General features: G+C 40.3%; 2 protein-coding genes across 2 annotated transcripts; one reads left to right on the top strand and one right to left on the bottom strand.

Annotated features, from left to right (window-relative positions):
* Positions 1–581: 581 nt before the first annotated feature.
* On the top strand, positions 582–5,460 carry LOC134743937 (uncharacterized). Its single transcript, XM_063677568.1, has 3 exons — positions 582–1,020; positions 1,138–1,892; positions 5,452–5,460. The coding sequence occupies exons 1-3, from the start codon at positions 774–776 to the stop codon at positions 5,458–5,460; spliced, it is 1,011 nt and encodes a 336-aa protein (XP_063533638.1). The 5' UTR covers positions 582–773.
* Positions 5,461–5,619: 159 nt separating this feature from the next.
* On the bottom strand, positions 5,620–18,670 carry LOC134743847 (sulfotransferase 1B1-like). Its single transcript, XM_063677470.1, has 7 exons — positions 18,576–18,670; positions 15,679–16,353; positions 14,203–14,302; positions 13,072–13,355; positions 12,570–12,664; positions 8,266–8,443; positions 5,620–5,732 (listed from the first exon to the last, which is right to left on the bottom strand). Exons 1-7 carry the CDS (start codon positions 18,643–18,645, stop codon positions 5,620–5,622), a joined length of 1,515 nt encoding a protein of 504 aa, XP_063533540.1. The 5' UTR covers positions 18,646–18,670.
* Between the last annotated feature and the right edge of the window lie 244 nt (positions 18,671–18,914).

Genomic DNA, 18,914 nt, shown 5'->3' with positions numbered 1-18,914 from the left:
TGGTTGCTTTTAGTTTTTAGTAAAGCAATAAAAAAATAAAATATAAATATATTTATTTATTATTATCTCTTTATTTATCTTTCTTCTTAAGTTAGGCTTTTTACAATATGAGTATAAAAGTAAAATATAAAAACACTTACAAAACATTACAAAAAAATATATAAACACATTATAACAAACCTAACCTAGGGTGCCGCCGGCAGCGGGGCAGGGTCCAAGCTGCCGGTGGTCAGGGCCGCAGAGAGAGGAACCGGCGGACTATCCGCGCCGTGTCCAAGATCACCGCCTTCTGCATCTGACCCTTGATCCAACCACCTAGCGAGAGTCTCTCAAGGTGTTGGTCGAGACTCTTCGGTATGAGACCGTTCGCTGAAACGACTATCGGGACAATGATCGTCGAATCAACATCCCACACGGCGGTTATCTCGTGAGCCAAGTCTAGGTACTTACTGGACTTGTCCTTCTCGGCTTTCACGAGATTCTCATCATTATTATTATTTGTATCTTCTTGGATATCACGGGCCTATAAATGCCGGTCTTTTGATAGGCTTGCGTGGGGATATAGATCCAACACTCAGGTTAACCTCCAGCACAGCGAATCTGCAACGGCTCAACTTCGAAGATGGCTGGAGGTTAACCCAACATCCATAGCCCTGATTCAAGAGCCGTGGATCAGGAACACACGCATAAACGGCCTTTGTAACACCGGAGGTAATTTAGTTTATAATACACATTACAAACCAAGATCCTGTATATACATATCCCGTAACATAATGGCACAACCACTAACTCAATTCTGTTCCAGAGACGTGTGTGCCATAAAACTCCTCAGAACACAAAACTCAAGTCTACCGGAGATAGTCCTGGCGTCCACCTACATGGCGGCGGAGGACGAACCACCTCCAGTGGAGATGAACAACCTCATACGCTACTGCGAACGAGAAAGGCTCGAGCTGGTCATATCTGCAGACTGCAACGGCCATCACAACCTATGGGGAATGGAAACCAACAACAAAAGAGGTAACGATATTGTTGAATACCTTATGTCAACTAACCTAGATATATTAAACACAGGATCCAAACCAACCTTTGTCACTCGTAGATGCAATACTATAATTGACATTACTCTAAGCACAGGACTGGCAGCTCAACACATATCCAACTGGCACGTGTCGGATGAGCTATCCTGCTCCGACCACAGATGGATTCGGTACGACCTGACAGCCGACACACACACTACCACAACTAGAAGAAACCCGAGACGCACGGACATACCGGCGTACAAGGAACTTCTGGAAGGTAAACTAGACAATAACACACACACAGACAGACCTAGCAATACAAAGGAGTTGGAGGAACAGGTAAACTTACTTATTAAAAACATTACCGATAGCTACGAAAACACATGTCCACTATCGACCTTATCAGCTAGAGGAAAAAGCAGTAACAACAACAGCTGGTGGGGACCGGAGTTGGACCGAATGAGAACAAAAATGAGAAGGTTACTTAACAGAGCAATGAACACAAGAGCTGAAGAGGACTGGGATAAGTACAAAACAGCTAAAACAGACTATAAGAAAAGGCTAAGATACAGAAAATCAGCCACATGGCGGAATTTCTGCGACAACATATCCAATGTAACACAGGCAAACAGAACAAGGAAAATCCTTGCAGACCAACCAAGGCAACTACTGGGCACCCTGAGGAGACAGGATAATAGCACCACCAGCAGCCCAGCGGAGACAGAAAGGCTACTGGTTGAGACCCACTTCCCAGGATGCAAGGTAGTAAATGAGCAAGACCCAGAACAACATACAATGAACTACAATCCAACTGAAAGAGAATGGAAGACAGCAGAACGCATAACAGAACATAGCAAAACGACCTGGGCGGTAAATAGTTTCGATAACTTTAAATCGCCGGGAACGGACGGAATCTACCCAGCCCTACTAAAGTGGGGAGGACATACATTAATAAAACATTTATCCAATCTACTGTGCAGCTGTATAGCCTTTAGATATATACCACAGAAATGGAGGGAAGTGAAAGTGATTTTCCTACCAAAACCAGGAAAAACCGATTATTCAGATCCTAAGTCTTTCAGACCAATCAGCCTTACGTCCTTCATGCTAAAAACACTAGAAAGACTATGTGACAGAGAGCTGAAGGACACGGCTCTAAAAAACATAGAAATTCATCCAAACCAACACGCCTACAGTCAAGGTAAATCAACTGACTCAGCTCTCCACGCTGTAGTAAGCAACATAGAGAATGCGTTGGCGAGGAAAAACTCCTGTCTAGGCACCTTCATCGACATAGAGGGAGCCTTTGACATGACCAATTTCAGCAGCATTCAACAAGCATTACATAGACATGGAACCAACCCGCTCATAATCGAATGGATAATGAACATGCTAAGACAGAGAATAATAAGACTAACAGAAAATCAAAATCACCAGGCACTAGTCATGAGAGGATGCCCCCAGGGAGGAGTACTCTCACCATTGCTTTGGAACCTGGTTGTAAACGATTTGATAACAAAACTAAACAACAAACATTTTATGACCATAGGGTACGCAGATGACTTAGTAATACTAATCAGCGGCCTAGTAATAAACACACTGTGCGATCTCACACAGACAGCACTGAAGATAGTAGAGAAATGGTGCAAGGAGAATGACCTATCGGTAAACCCAAAAAAGACCGACACAATTCTCTTCACCCATAAACGAAAACTGGGTACATACGAAATGCCAACACTTTTTGGCACAAAACTGACACTTTCAAAGGATGTAAAGTACCTAGGCATAATCCTGGACGATAAACTGAACTGGAACAAACACCTGGACAACAAACTGAACAAAGCAACAGTAGCCTTTTGGCAATGCCGGAGGATGGTAGGCAAAAGATGGGGACTTGCCCCTCACATTATACTATGGCTGTACAAAATGGTAATAATGCCAATGATCAGCTACGGCGCGGTTGTATGGTGGCCCCGCACCCAGCTAACCACAGTAATAGACAACTAAATAAAACACAAAGACTAGCATGTGTGGCTGCAACGGGCTGCATGAGAACTACTCCGACTGCAGCTCTAGAAATAATGCTAGGACTCCTGCCACTACACATGTACATACAGAAAGAAGCGGCTGCCACAGCTCTTCGTTTGAAGAATCTAAACCTATGGACATCTTTCAGCTCATCGCACAAGAAGATCTATGAAAATACGATCTCAAAAATGCCCATGCTGGAAGCGCCTATCGACAAAATACCAAAAACTATGATCTTCTGGAAAGATTACGCCATATCCTTAACAGAAGATCCGAAAGAAGGACTAAACCAAACAAACCTAAGAATATTCACAGATGGCTCAAAAACAAACGAAGGGACAGGATGTGGTGTCTTCTCAGAGGACCTGAACATTCACATCACAAAACCCCTTGGTGAACACAATACGGTATTCCAAGCTGAATGTGTAGGAATAATAGAAGCTTGCAATGCTATTACAAGACGACAAGTGAAACACGAAACCATACTAATACTGTCAGACAGTAAATCGGTACTACAAGCGCTATGCAGCGACAAACTTACCTCAGAGCTTATACTTGAATGCCATCGGAGCCTCACTGAAGTGAGCAAAGAAGGCAACAAAGTAAGAGTACAATGGATAAAGGGGCATAGTGGATCAAGAGGAAACGATGCAGCGGATGAACTGGCCAGGAAAGGTTCAGAAACACCGGCATATGGACCCGAGCCAATTATGCCTCTACCAATATCCTACATACACAACCAGCTAGAACAACATCACAGACAACTGCACAACAAGTACTGGAATGAAATGAAGACATGCAGGCAAACCAAAGAAATTCTACCGGAACTGAACCACAAACTTACCAAAATATTACTGAAAACACCAAGAAGCCAACTACGTAAAATAGTAGGATTAATAACAGGACATAACACACTAAACAAACACCTACATATTATGGGTAAAACGGACAGCCCCATGTGCAGAGCGTGCATGGCAGAAGAAGAAACAACAAAACATATTCTCCTAGACTGTAAACAGGTAGAAGTATATAGGAGCAAATACCTAGGAAATCCATGCACACTAAAGGAAGCTACTAGCAACCTGAAGACCTTGCTAGGCTTCGTGGAGGAGCTGGGGTGGTTAGAGTAGCGCTACCTCGTTTCACGCAAAATAGGCACATTGGATGTCGAGTTGCGGAAAATGCCCAGCAAAACTAACTAACTAACTAACTAGATCCAACACGTAGAGGCCCCTTGGAGAGCTTTAATGTCATGTAGAACGCCTGCTGGAACCCGTTCACAGGCGCAACAATAGACACCCATGAACCGGTCGCAGCAGGCATTGGGACTATTGCAGAAAAAGTGAACAGTATACCGGTCTATGGATTGAAGTTTGGGTGGACAATGAGACTGGGCTATTGTAAATAACTCCGGACACCTGCCATAACAATGTTAATACACGTTATCGAGGCAGGTGGTGACTTGCCGCTGACTAGATGGGCCCCTGAAACTGCCGTCGTGAAGACGACCAGGAGCAACACCGGTGTGAGTGGCTCAGGGGTGTCAAGGGGTGTGCGCCGCTTTCTACCCAGTGGCTGTTATAGCAGCCACTGTGCCAACTCGCGTCTTATGCATCTTTCACTTCCACCCCTGGAGCATATAGCTCTTACGACTCCCCTCTGGACGGCCAATGAAGGCAAGCCAGAGCTGAGAGTCCTGCGGGTCCCCTTGGGGTCCACTCCGACCGACAAAGACACGCCGGAGACGGAGACCCTGACCGACTCTCGGGAGCACTCGGGTCCGTGGGGTCGTTACTCCCCAACAGCTCGTCACAAGCTGCCCTGCGGGCTTATTATTATTATTATTATAAGTATAATTGGACTTTACTAATAGCCACGATAGCTTTCCGGGTGTTGTAATCAGGTTCTAACAAGTATGTAATACACTGACAATTATCTGACTCAATTCGGCTTATATGTATAAAAACTACAAAATTGACCTACTTTTATATTATACACATAGATTTAAGATTAGATCCTAAGTATGCATGTAATATTGCTATGCCCCCACGGGGTCCATGTGGAACTACCAAGAATTTGTAATACCTATAAAACCATGGTTGCAATAAATAAATATGAAATATGAAATAAGTGCGAAAGTGACAGGCATTAGTGACAGGTGACTTACTTTATCAACAAATAAATGAATGAATAACTGATGTATTCGTTTTGGCTTTAGTTACATATTTCAACCATAGACGTGTTGTAATCACGTTTTAACAAGTATGTAAGTGCGAAAGTGACAGGCATAGTGACAGGTGATAAAAATGCAACCGTGCTCTCAGAATAATACCATGCTGACACCGCTGATGGTCCTCTGGCACTGACAGAAGTTTGTTTATCACATCGTTACGTCATCCAGATCACGTGACAGCTTGGAACGCTTTTGTGCGAAATTTAAACACAACTAAATAAAGTCAATTTTTTATTGAAAATTTATGAATACAAATTATAAACATTTTTTTTGCAATAATTACATGTCTATCTATATTATGAAAACAACGTCAAACGTTTTTTTTAATTAATTTCTTTACGAGTGGCTCGGGAAGCGCAGGTCGGTGTCGGCGAGATTCTCGTTCAGCCAGCTCTGCGCCTGCGCCGTCATCTCTGCATCGAAGTAATCGCGCCACGTGCCTGATTTACCTAAAACAATATAGATCGTACATAGTGAAAAACGTGAGTTTTTTAGCAATTTCACATCATTTCATTTTCATTTAAGCATTAGATAAGACCTTCTTCGATCTTGACGTATCTTTTGATGTAAAAACGCTTAAAAAATGGATAACTTTTTAGTATTTGTTGTTTTAGCGGTAACAAAAATACATCATCTGTGAAAACTTCAACTGTCTAGCTATCACGGGTCATGAGATACAGCCTGGTGACAGACAGACGGACAGTGGAGTCAGTAATAGGGTCGGGACCCATGGGAGACTAAAACTGGCGACTCCAGGATACCAGCCCGCCGCCTGCCAACTGAGCTACAGAGACTTCCCCTTGACAGCGAATAGAATAGAATAGAATAGAATAGAATAGAATAGAAATATATTTATTTGCCATTAAATGTGGTATACAATGGTGTTACATTATTATTTATAGAGCCATACACATTCAGACTTTAAAAAGCCATGCAAATTGAAAACTTATACTAAATTTAAGTTTAATTGACATCATTACTTTAATCAAAACATGCATTATTAACCTAGATATAAAGCCATTAGTTATTAACGTGGACTGTTACTAACAAATTATGAAGTGACAGTTAATTAACTAAAAATTCCTTCAGACTGTAGTAACATTTGTCGACAAGGAAAGAGTACAGTTTGTTTTTAAATTTATTGAGTGGTAGCTGTTTAAGCTCATCAGGCAGTCTATTAAATATTTTAACGCACATTGCATAACAACTTTTATTTTTCATGACTGTATGCATATTAGGGAGTACTAGTCTGTCAGGATATCTAGTGTTAAAATGTGTTATATCTCTTTTTTTGACGAATATATCGGGGTGCAATTTAACAAATACACAAACTTCGTATATATAAATCGAGTGTACAGTTAACAATTTCAATTTAATAAAAGAACTTACACAAGATGTTCTTTGACGCATGTTGCATATTGCTCTAATGCATTGTTTTTGTGCTATAAGGGCATGATTTACATATGACGAATTTCCCCACATCAATATACCGTACCTTAAATTGGATACAACATAAGCATGATATGCCATTATAGCGGTTTTCATATCAGTTATGCGTGTCAATCGCCATAAAACATATACAAATCTATTAATTTTTGAGCATACCTTATCCACATGCGTTTTCCAAGTACATCGATCATCTAGGGCAAACCCTAAAAACGTAGTGGTATCACATTCTACGAGAGTCTGTCCATTATAGGCTATATGCAGTTTCTCCTTCTTTCCTCTTCTATTAATAAATTGGATATACTTTGTTTTATCAATATTAACTTGTAAATTATTATCATTTAACCATTTAATTATGTCAGCAATTGCATTATTAATAATATTCTCATAATTTTCATTATCCCTATCGCAAATAACAATTGAGATATCGTCCGCAAATAAGCTACAACTGTGATTTGTAATTAGAGGCAGATCGTTAATGTATAGAAGGAACAATAAAGGTCCGAGTATAGTCCCTTGAGGTACTCCGACCCTATTACATAACATGTTTGATCTATAATTCTGTTGCATTTTGTCATCGTCTGCACCTAATATTTCAACTATTTGGAGTCGATTGCTGAGATAGCTCTCAATCCACGAGTTTACCAGTCCTCTCATGCCATAGGCTTCACATTTTTTTAGTAATAACCTGTGCGATACATGGTCAAAAGCTTTGCTCATATCAAAGAAAATGGCAACAGTTTTGTGACCCTTATCTACATTATCAACTATCTTGTTTATTAAATTAAACGTGGCCAATGTGGTGGATTTACCTTTTTGGAACCCATTTTGGTGGTCACTTATTATTCCACTTATTTTAATAAATGACAACAGCCTTGTATACATTGCTTTCTCCAAGATTTTAGCGAAAATTGGTATGAGCGTAATTGGTCTATAGTTTCCAGGAAAGTTTTTGTCTCCTGCTTTAAAAATGGGTTTAACAATGGACATCTTTAGCTTGTCAGGAAACACCGCCTGTTGAAAGGTCATATTGATTAAGTGTGAAAGTACAGGGGCAATAATGTCACTTGTTAACTTAACTATATGTGTAGGGACGTCATCATAGCCAACCGAACGGGTGTTTCTCAGTTTTTTTATTATATTAACTACTTCTATTGGGTCAATAGGGAAAATGAACATGTTAGAATTGTTGAATTGAAGAGAATATTCATATGGATTAGCATTATTATTAAAATTAGAATTATTATGAGTGATGTCAATGAAAAAATTATTAAATACATTTGCAATGTCACTTGGTTTATCTATGATTTGATTATTATCTGTAATTTTGTCAATGAGTTTATTCCTCTTATTTAATTTACCTGCGTCTTTATTTATGATTTCCCAACTAGTTTTCGAGATATATTTATTATATAATATTTATAGAATATTTATTTTATTTATATTTTTTATGAAGAATATGGTGTCTCGCCCGAGACAATGAATTTTTCGTACCTACTTTAGTTGCCTTCCTAGACTAGATAGAGTAAGTATTACCTTTTCTTATGAAAGACTCGTCTTTAGTACCAACTGCATTTAGAAACGCTTCAGCGTTCACCGCCTTGTTCTTCTTGAAGTTATTTATGTCCAAATGCTGGCAAAGTTGTGCCACTTCTTCGTTGGTGAATTCTTTGCCGAAGAAACTTGCTACTCGCTTAATAACTGAAGATAAATCCTGAAATATATAAGTTGATACAGTCAGCAAGGCATTTAGCTGAGCAGTTGAGCACCCGACAATACAAATATGTATGCAGCAACCTAATAATAGCTTTGCTGACTGTCCGACATAGAACACGAAATATCAGTTACAATAGTTCTGTGGTTACATACATAGCGTCGCGTCGTTAAGCCTACAAGTAGTACAAAGTACCTGTCGACATACTGTCAGCAAATGCGTTAATCAAGTGGGTATTAAAATATTAAAAATGAAAAAATTAAAATCAAATTTGTACATATTAAATATTTTTAGAAAATTTGATGGTCCCGTGGATTTCAAATTTTATTGTTTATTATTTTATTACTTTTCAAATTTCGTTGCAAACGCATGATGTTGTTTTGATGTACTCTTATTTTTCTTTTTAGGGTTCCGTACCTCAAAAGGAAAAACAAAATACAAATACAAATAGTTTATTATCATAAAGGTTGTTTACATGTGCATCAATATATCCGGAACCCTTATAGGATCACTCGTGCGTCTGTCTGTCTGCCTGTCCGTCTGTCACAGCCTATTTTCTCCGAAACTACTGGACCAATTAAGTTGAAATTTGGTATACATATGTAAGTTTGTAACCCAAAGACGGACACGTAACGTAAACAAATACATTTTAAAGACGGGGGCCACTTTTGGGGGGTAAATGTGAAAATTAAAAAATAAAGTTTTTCAAACTATAACATATCAAATGAAAGAGCTCATTGTGAGAATCTCAAATATATATTTTTTTATAATTTTAGGAGGAGGAGAAGTTTTTAAGAAAATAGCCAAAAAATGACCATTCCCCCCTTTATCTCTGAAACTATTGGGTCTAAAATTTTGAAAAAAAAAATACACAAAATAGATCTTTACCTATATATCACAGGAAAACCTATTAGAAATGTACAGTCAAGCGTGAGTCGGACTTAATTAATTAGTTTTTGATCCGACCCCTACGGGTTTTTTAAAGACATTTCACTCACGTTTCACATAAAAAATACATTTGTTTAAATTGTGTAATGTACGGAACCCTTGGAACGCGAGTCCGACTCGCACTTGGCCGGTTTTTTCTTTCTCTCTGTTTCCTAGAATGATTGAAATGATAAGTGATAATGTATTTTCACTCTTCAAATATCCCTTTGAGCAATTATGTTTTATTCCATTAGTGGAAACTGTTTTGGCTCATGTATTAGTCATAATATCTATATCCTGTATTATTGTAAGCTGTTTGTTTCCCAATTAAAATAAAAATAAAAGTGTGACGTCACGATCCCATCTTCCTAAACCACTATAGGCCGCGCGTGTTCCCGCGTCGCTTCGATAGCCGGAAGTTTAGTCCTGAAACCCCGTTCCCTGGGGAACGCTCCGCCATCCCGATATATCCAGCGGGATCACGGTTGCATTTTTATCGCTTGTCACCATGCCTGTCACGTTCTAACAAGTATGTAAGTGCGAAAGTGACGGGCATAGTGATAGACGACAAAAGTGGAACCGTGCTGCGTCCGGCCTCGCTGCCAGATTATCGCGTGACTCCGGTTGTATTACGACTCCGTGTCGATGTGTTCTTGCTCCCTTCAGGAGTCTGTCCAGACTAGGTTAATTAAGGTGTAAGTTTCTCGATTTCTAATAAAGGGCGTAAAAGACCCAGAGTATATATATTAAACCTGTGTTTTGCTAAGTTCCCTCTCCTCCATACCCTGAGTTAGCCTGGACTAACCCCCTGACTAAGCCCCTCAGACTGAAGGATATGTATATGGTTCGCCCTCAGCGACCATCACACGGAAAACTAGAATCGACAAAGTAATAAAAAAAAAAAAATATATTTCAAAAGCGATCCATATTTTTAACCGACTTCAAGATTTCAAAGGAGGAGGTTCTCAATTCGGTTGTATGTTTTTTTTTTTTTTTTTAAATGTTTGTTACTCCATAACTCCGTCATTTCCGGACAGATTTTGAAAATTCTTTTTTTTGATTGTAAGTATATACATACAGATTGGTCCCGTTTTTGTCAAAAAGCAGTTCTGATGATGGGATCCATGAGGAATCGAGGGAACTCCTCAAATGTTAAAGGCATACATATAGTGATTTTAGTATTTTCATCAACAAATCTAGCACTTACATTTAAAAAAGTGACATTTGATGAAGTGGAACTGCTGATGATGATCAGAACGGAACTCTTCAATGACGCATAGTTCACGTTTGGCGATTTGTCCTCTTCGTTATGTTTATTAAGCAAGTTAGGTTTTCAAGAAACATTTTTGCCAAGCTCGAGTTCTGATGATGGGATCCATGAGGAATCGAGGGAACTCCTCAAATGTGAAAGGCATACATATAGTGATTTTTGTATTTTTATAAACAAATCCAGCACTTCCATTTTAAAAAGTGACATTTGATGAAGTGGAACTGCTGATGATGATCAGAACGGAACTCTTCAATGACGCATAGTTCACGTTTGGCGATTTGTCCTCTTCGTTATGTTTGTTAAGCAAGTTAGGTTTTCAAGAAACATTTTTGTCAAGCTCGAGTTCTGATGATGGGATCCATGAGGAATCGAGGGAACTCCTCAAATGTGAAAGGCATACATATAGCGATTTTTGTATTTTTATCAACAAATCCAGCATTTCCATTATAAAAGTGACATTTGATGAAGTGGAAATGCTGATGATGATCAGAATGGAACTCTTTAATGACTCATAGTTTACGTTTGGCGATTTGTCCACTTCTTTATGTTTGTTAAGCAACTTAAGTTTTTAAGACATATTTTTGTCAAGCTCGAGTTCTGATGATGAGACCCACGAGGAACCGAGGGAACTCCTCAAATGTGAAAGGCATACATATAGTGATTTTTGTATTTTCATCAACAAATCCACCATTTACATTAAAAAAAGTGACATTTGATGAAGTGGAACTGATGATGATGATCAGAATGGAACTCTTCAATGACACATAGTTCACGTTTGGCGATTTGTTCTCTTCCTTATGGACTTAAACCCAAACTTGGACCCGGACTCGGACCCGGACCCGGATCTGAACATGGACCCCAACTCGGACCCGGACCCGGACCGAACTCTGACCCAAACCTGGACCCAGACAGCCGGACACGGACCCGGACTCGGATCCGGACCCAGACCCAGACCTGGACCCGGAAATTCTACTAGAAAAGTGGGTTAGGTGGGTGGGTAGCTTTTGAACTGCGTTTCTCACAGAACAGAACTGCTATCAGAAAAGTAGGTTAGGTTAGAGTTGTGACCCTTACAGAAACGAAATGCTACCAGAAAAGTAGGTTAGGTTAGGTTAGAACTGCGACCCTTACAAAAACGAAATGCTACTAGAAAAGTGGGTCGGTTTACCTCCTTTTCTACATAATTAGGCAAAAGATGCTGTCTTTTTCATTTCATTGTCTGGAATCTAAGAATGCTTTCAGCGGCATCCCCCATTGAAGTTGGTTTTTTTTTCTTAAAAATTATGTTAGTAACATTTTAGCCTTAACCCTTAAATGCATGATTTTTTGTATAACTTTTTAATAAATTGAAATAGATGTGTCATGTTGTATAGATTGAGGGAATAATATTTTGGATAGCTGCATATTGAGCCACGGACCATCAAATATACGATGCATATATACATCATTATGCATTTAAGGGTTAATACTATGTTAGTAACCTATATCTACTTAGACCTACCAATGACTACTTCTGTCCAGTACCTAATGAGCGGGCAGTCAAGGCGCTCGGCTAACGCCCCTAGCATGCTGTTAGTGCTGCCGCGCACGCGCACACGTCGGAGTAATGAGGCCACTCTCTTCCGTCGAATGGCATAGAAGTCGTCCGTTCGCGCCTCGGCGAACATGCCTGACGCACTACAGTGCCTCGGCAGCCTTAACAGCATCCTAAGGACATTATTGTACTGGACTCGCAACGTGTTGTAGGCCCTTTGTGATAAGACCTTTTATTATTGAAAAAGAATGTAGGCGGTCACTTAACGTATGTATGTGCTTATTTTTTAATGCTCAAGGATAAATTGCTTTGTCAAATTCCATTTGGGTACCCAGGGTAAACATCTTTGGAGATCTGTTAACTCCAACTTAAATAATATTTCTGGTAACACTTACCTTATTCATATCTTCATAGAAGATGAACAGCATGTGTTTGTGGTGACGCTGCGCCCACGCTTCTTTTAAATGCGGGAAATATGGAGAATACAATACTAAAAACAAATTTTTTTGGAACATTAATAAAAAATTAACATCCCTCACCTGAAGGGATGGAGCTTAGCTGAGGGGAAGGGGGTTGTAGAAATACTTAGTATTCAATAACCAACTAGGGAACTAAGTAATCAAATTATTTTATGAAATATTTTTGATTTGTTTTTTTAGCATACACCAGAGAATTTGGGACGGGTGCCACCGTGGCCGGGTGGTCTAGTGGTCAAGACGTGAGCCGCGTAAGCTGAAGACGCGGGTTCGATTCCCGCCTCGGCCACCGGTGGACTTGGTCACTTTTTCTTTAGTGTATGATATCTATTTCAGTTTATAATTTGTATTTATTAAGTTAAATATAGCATTAGACAGAAACGCAGTTAACAAAATCTACAGTCAAATGCTTCCAACTCACCCAAATCTTTCGCAAAAACATTCCAATATGTTTTAAAGTCCCCAACGTACTTTAGAAGCACCTTGCTAAGATGGTAGCAAGACACCGCCACATCCCTCGGATCCCGCGCCACGTACACCACCTTAGCTTCCAGCAGGTGCGCGGGCAGGAGCGAGAGGGGCATGTGGGACTTGATGAAGCGGGGGGAGGGCGCGTTTGCGACCAGCTCGAAGGAGGACCTGGTGATGGCCTGGTGCTGCTCTGGTGCGACACTTATTAAGTCTGACCGGACTATATGAGTGCCTCTGGAAAGGAGTAACATATGTATTATAAAGACGAGCCGTCTGGCCTAGTGGGTAGTGACATTGCCTGTGAAGCCGATGGTCCTGGGTTCGAATCCCGGTAAGGGCATTTATTTGTGTACCTACTGAGCACAAGTATATTTTGTTCCTGAGTCATGGGTGTTTTCTATGTGGGATCCAGAGGCTTCGTTTATAAGTTATTATAAGTTAGTATAGGTTTAACTAACATAACTAACACTATGAACCTGGTCTGAAATAAAATATTGTATTGTTATTGTATGTATATAAGTAGGTATGTATCTATCTATATAAGTATATATATCGTCGCCTAGCACCCATAGTACAAGCTTTGCTTAGCATGGGGCTAGGTTGATCTGTGTAAGATGTCCCCTAATATTTATTCATAATGTATATATAGTTATGTTACGGTTAAAATTTTATAGGGTTCCACTTCCGTACCCAAAGGGTAAAAACGGGACCCCATTACTAAATGACTCCACTGTCCGTCTCGTCTGTCTGTTACCAGGCTGTATCTCATGAACCGTTATAGCTAGACAGTTGAAATTTTCACAGATGATGTATTTCTATTACCGCTATAACAACAAATACTAACTCCCTTTGGTCGTGTTTCAAAATTAGCCACTCGTTGCGAGTTTCCTATTTTTCGCACTTGTATCGGAAATATAGGGTGGGAGGAGGTGACCCAAGCTGCCCAAGTCCGAAGTCAATGGAAGAACAAGATTCGAGCCCTACACCCCAGCAGGGGGTAGCAGGAAATGAAGAAGAAGAAGTATCGTAAATAATAAAATTAATTATACCTAGTATAAATATTTAAATAATTCGTACTCACTCGAGATAGGGAAATCTCTCCACCAAACGCAATTTCAGAGCCCTCTCGTAATCGAGGTTGTTTTTAACCAGCCACACCAGTTCCTGGGTCCAGGTTGTTCCTAGAGATTAGACATATAAATAAATATGAGAAGGACATACGTTTACAAACTTTTTTTTATGGGGACCAGAACGTTTAAGAGATTTCAGAGAAGGGCCAGAATTGCAGCTAAAATGCATTTCCATTATTTCGCGGACCATATACTAATTATTTCGAAGGACCGGTGGCGGGCCAGATAAAGTCCTTTCGCGGACCGGAGCTGGCACGCAGGCCGTACTTTGCCCACCACTGGTCGTTGAATCGTTTAATCGGATAATCGTTTTGAATCTTTATAGACCGCGGGCCAGGAGCATATATCGTCAGTCATCGCCTCCCGGCTGATACTTTGTCAGATGATAGTATATAGATGCTATCATGAATTAAATTTTTTGAATATTTTTTGCCTATTTTCTTGAATAACCTCTAAATTATCCTAAAATAATAAAAAAAATATTTGAGATTTTCACAACGAGCTCTTTCATTTGATATGTAACACAATATAGTTTGAAAAACTTTATTCTGTAATTTTCTCATTAACCCCCAAAAGTGGCCCCCATGTTTAAAATTAATTTGTTTATGTTACATGTCTGTCTTTGGGTCACAAACTTACATATGTGTACGAAAGCCGGTTATATCGCTGTGAAAAGACCGTCAGCTCATCACATGAAAAAATACGGGGATTTTAGTGGGTATTCTCCTCCTCTCTCTCTGACTAACAGAGGGAGCCTTGGGAGGAGCGAGTCCCACATACCACCCCCCAATGGGCTTCCCCATTGCCCGGGGGGCGAGATGCGTAAATGCATTTACCCCTGCGTCAAAAAAAAACACATGTCCGCAAAGTAAGCGTACCTAATGCGTAATCAGTTTATTGAAACGCCTGATGCAATGCTACAAGCAAAGTTTCATGATTTTGTTATTACTAATAAAAAGGTAAAGCGCTTATTTTTTCCATGTTCATGCGAACAACTGGCGTTCTTTCCACCGCGATACAACCGGCTGACGATTTTTTTAATTCACAATAGCATCTAAAACTATCATCTGACGAAGTGTCAAACGGGAGGCGATGACTAAATTTTTTTATTTTTTTGAAAACCGGACGACGGTGGCTGCCATTCTTCAACCCAACAACCCAACAACGGAGCGGCAGCTGACATTCACGAGGGCTCATCATACATCGCCGTTAACCACTATACGAGTTATCGCCCGGGAGGCGATTGGTCATGGAAATATGTTCCTGGCTTGCGGTCTATTATAAATTGACCATGGAATTGTAAACGTTCGGACGCTGGCAATCAGCATAATATTAAGTAAAATAATAGAATTGTTCCCTAACCTTACTACACAACACGTCGTCCGGACGGACGGCCATGTTCAGAATGGTGTCGACGTCGTTCTTACCTGACCGTGGGAAAGTGAGCACCCACACGTCGTCCGGACGGACGGCCATGTTCAGAATGGTGTCGACGTCGTTCTTACCTGACCGTGGGAAAGTGAGCACCCACACGTCGTCCGGACGAAAGGTCATGTTCAGAATGGTGTCGACGTCGTTCTTACCTGACCGTGGGAAAGTGAGCACCCACACGTCGTCCGGACGAAAGGCCATGTTCAGAATGGTGTCGACGTCGTTCTTACCTGACCGTGGGAAAGTGAGCACCCACACGTCGTCCGGACGGACGGCCATGTTCAAAATGGTGTCGACGTCGTTCTTACCTGACCGTGGGAAAGTGAGCACCCACACGTCGTCCGGACGGACGGCCATATTCAGAATGGTGTCGACGTCGTTCTTACCTGACCGTGGGAAAGTGAGCACCCACACGTCGTCCGGACGGATGGCCATGTTCAGAAAGGTGTCGGCTTCGTTCTTACCTGACCGTGGGAAAGTGAGCACCCACACGTCGTCCGGACGGATGGCCATGTTCAGAAAGGTGTCGGCTTCGTTCTTACCTGACCGTGGGAAACTGAGCACCCACACGTCGTCCGGACGAACGGCCATGTTCAAAATGTTGTCGGCGTCGTTCGCATACGTCGTGGGCATGATGCAGCCTATATCTCCGAATGAAGCGAATTTCCAGTCTGCAATAAGCAGTTCACTATAACTACACGTACTATAGTGGCTCTGGCAGCTGTAGACCACGCGAGCATATTATAAAATTGAATAAATATAGGGTGGGCCAGTGATAAATTCTCTTTTCGTATTGACGTCTTTCGTTAAAATGCATTTATCATTGGCCCACCCTATATATGGCTAAGCTCGGCCGCTCGCCGTTTAGAAAAAAATCGAAAAACCGAATTAGATTTTTTTGGAAGAATTAATTCCCAGCAAGCTGTAAATCGTATTAATACCTTGTAATACCTTCATTTGACCCTAAATGCGTGCAATTAGACTTTGCTCCATCTCAGGAGGTGTGCATACATTTTTTCACCCCAGCAGCTTAAACAAGCCTACTTTCGTCACTCCAGAGAGAAGGCCATGAACTGCCACTTAATACTTTGGGGTATATTACAAATTCGAAATACATTTTAACCTTTAATATGTTCTCACTACTGAGGTAAAAAATTATATGTGTCACACGAGAGCAAAGTTATTTTACATCTCGTGTTTATGAGTCTCTCGCTACGCTCAAGATTCTAACTTAGAATCACTCGCTTCGCTCGTGATTCAATTATGGAATATTCGCTTACTCGGGACTCAAAATAAACACTTGCAAGAAAAACCAACTTTCCTCTCTTGTTGCACAAATTGTTCTTTTTCACTTTTTTTGCTTGTAGATCGAAAACGGTACGTCCGACGGAAAATTTGTTCTAATCATGATGAAAATTGATATCTGAGGATCCGAAACGTGCCCTAATATGAATACGGTGTAGTCAAACATTGTAAAAAATGGCCGCCACTGATTTTTTTTGTATAATTGTTAAAAATAGGCTGTTACTGAACCGGTGAGCTCCATCTTAGGCCCTGTCTTCACTTTCCATCAGGTGTGACTAGGGCCAATCGCCGATCAGTTTATAATAAAAAAAAAAAAAAAACGGAAAATCGTCTTTTTACCAGTGTCTGATCCACCGAACCTTGCTGGTAGTACCATTGTAATTGATGGTGGGTTCCTACTACATCGAGTGGTTCGGCAATCCGAGGAAAAGTTTATGAAGTATATCTCCTAAGGCTCCCTAAATTTATGCACACCTCCGGGGATGGAGCAAACTCAGATTACACGCATTTAGAACCAAATGAAAGTATTAAAACGATTTCCAGTTTGGTGGGAACTAATTCCTCAAAACGATATTTTTGTATCTAATTTGATTGGCCTACCATCTCCCAACGTTTTGGTGACCACGAGGCTGGATTGCCCGTTCCAACACCACTGCCACCACTGGATGAAATTACATGTCCGGTGACGGCGGTGACAGCGGGCAATCTAGACTGCGCAGTTAGGATAGGTAATATTACTAATAACTTATTTTTGTTTTAGTCTTAAGTAATACTAACATTAGGTATCTTTATTGGTTTTGTTATTTTGTTACTAACTAATGATAATGGATAATATGTGTCTGAAATAAAGTTTTTCAATTTCAATTTATACTCGTATTCGATTGTAATAAAAAAATATGTTAAGAAATATATGAATTTAAATCTATTTTTGGGCCAGCCTGTTCCTCGTAGATATTAGGGATGTTGCGGATGCCGATTTTTTGACATCCGCGGATGCAGATGCGGATGTCGAGATTAGGCACATAAAAAACGTCAAATACACTTTAGTAAATTTATAAAAAAACTAAACTTAGTATTTGAACAAGAATATAGGTACCCCAAAATCGCATTACTATACTAAAGTCCAAATAAAACAAACTTTTCACTTCTTGTCGCTGTCCGTCATAGACTCCTAGGCTAAAGTGCTCGATCGACGAATCACAAAAATGAAACAAAATTCCTATTGGCTAATGACGAAATTACCTAGCACTTACGCTGCCGCTAAGATGTTCCTGTACCTACCTGCTCCACATCCGCATCCGCATTAAGCTTCGCATCGATTCTGTGCGGATGCGGATGCGGATGTTGAAAATAATGCGGAAGTTAGATGCGGATGCAAATATTCGCAACATCCCTGGTAGATATACATAAGTATAAATACATTATTGGGGGCATTATCAGTAGGTATAGTAAAATATAGCAGGACCTTAACTCGAAAAAGCCGGTTTTATCATAGTTAAAACCCGATTTTTGCAAATGGCTGTAAACCCGGTTTTTTCGGTTTTCTCGAATTCGGTGAAACCGGGTTTAGGAATGTTTAGACAAATACCTTTGAATAGAGCCGTCAATTGCTCCTGAGTTGAGGAATCCAAGTATTGGACTTTTACTTTGCCACTCATTATAACAGTGATATTATACTTCAATTCCAATACCTATGCCGACTGTGACCGAATCGCAATGAGAGCACTAGTCCGTTTAAATGACTGCAATCTAATCTAATCAAGATATATTGTATCTTGGATTAAAACTACTTAATTTTGTAGATTTATTTTATTGGAGCGTAGCAATACACAACACCCGACACTGCAGAAGAGAGCGTTCCGTTTTACACATACTACACTCTCCCGGACTAATCCTAAAACTAATCTAGTTTTACTTAAGTCTAATT

Source organism: Cydia strobilella, chromosome 9 (genome assembly GCF_947568885.1).
Source record: "Cydia strobilella chromosome 9, ilCydStro3.1, whole genome shotgun sequence".
NCBI lineage: Eukaryota > Metazoa > Arthropoda > Insecta > Lepidoptera > Tortricidae > Cydia > Cydia strobilella.
This window is presented reverse-complemented; position numbering and strand designations above follow the sequence as displayed.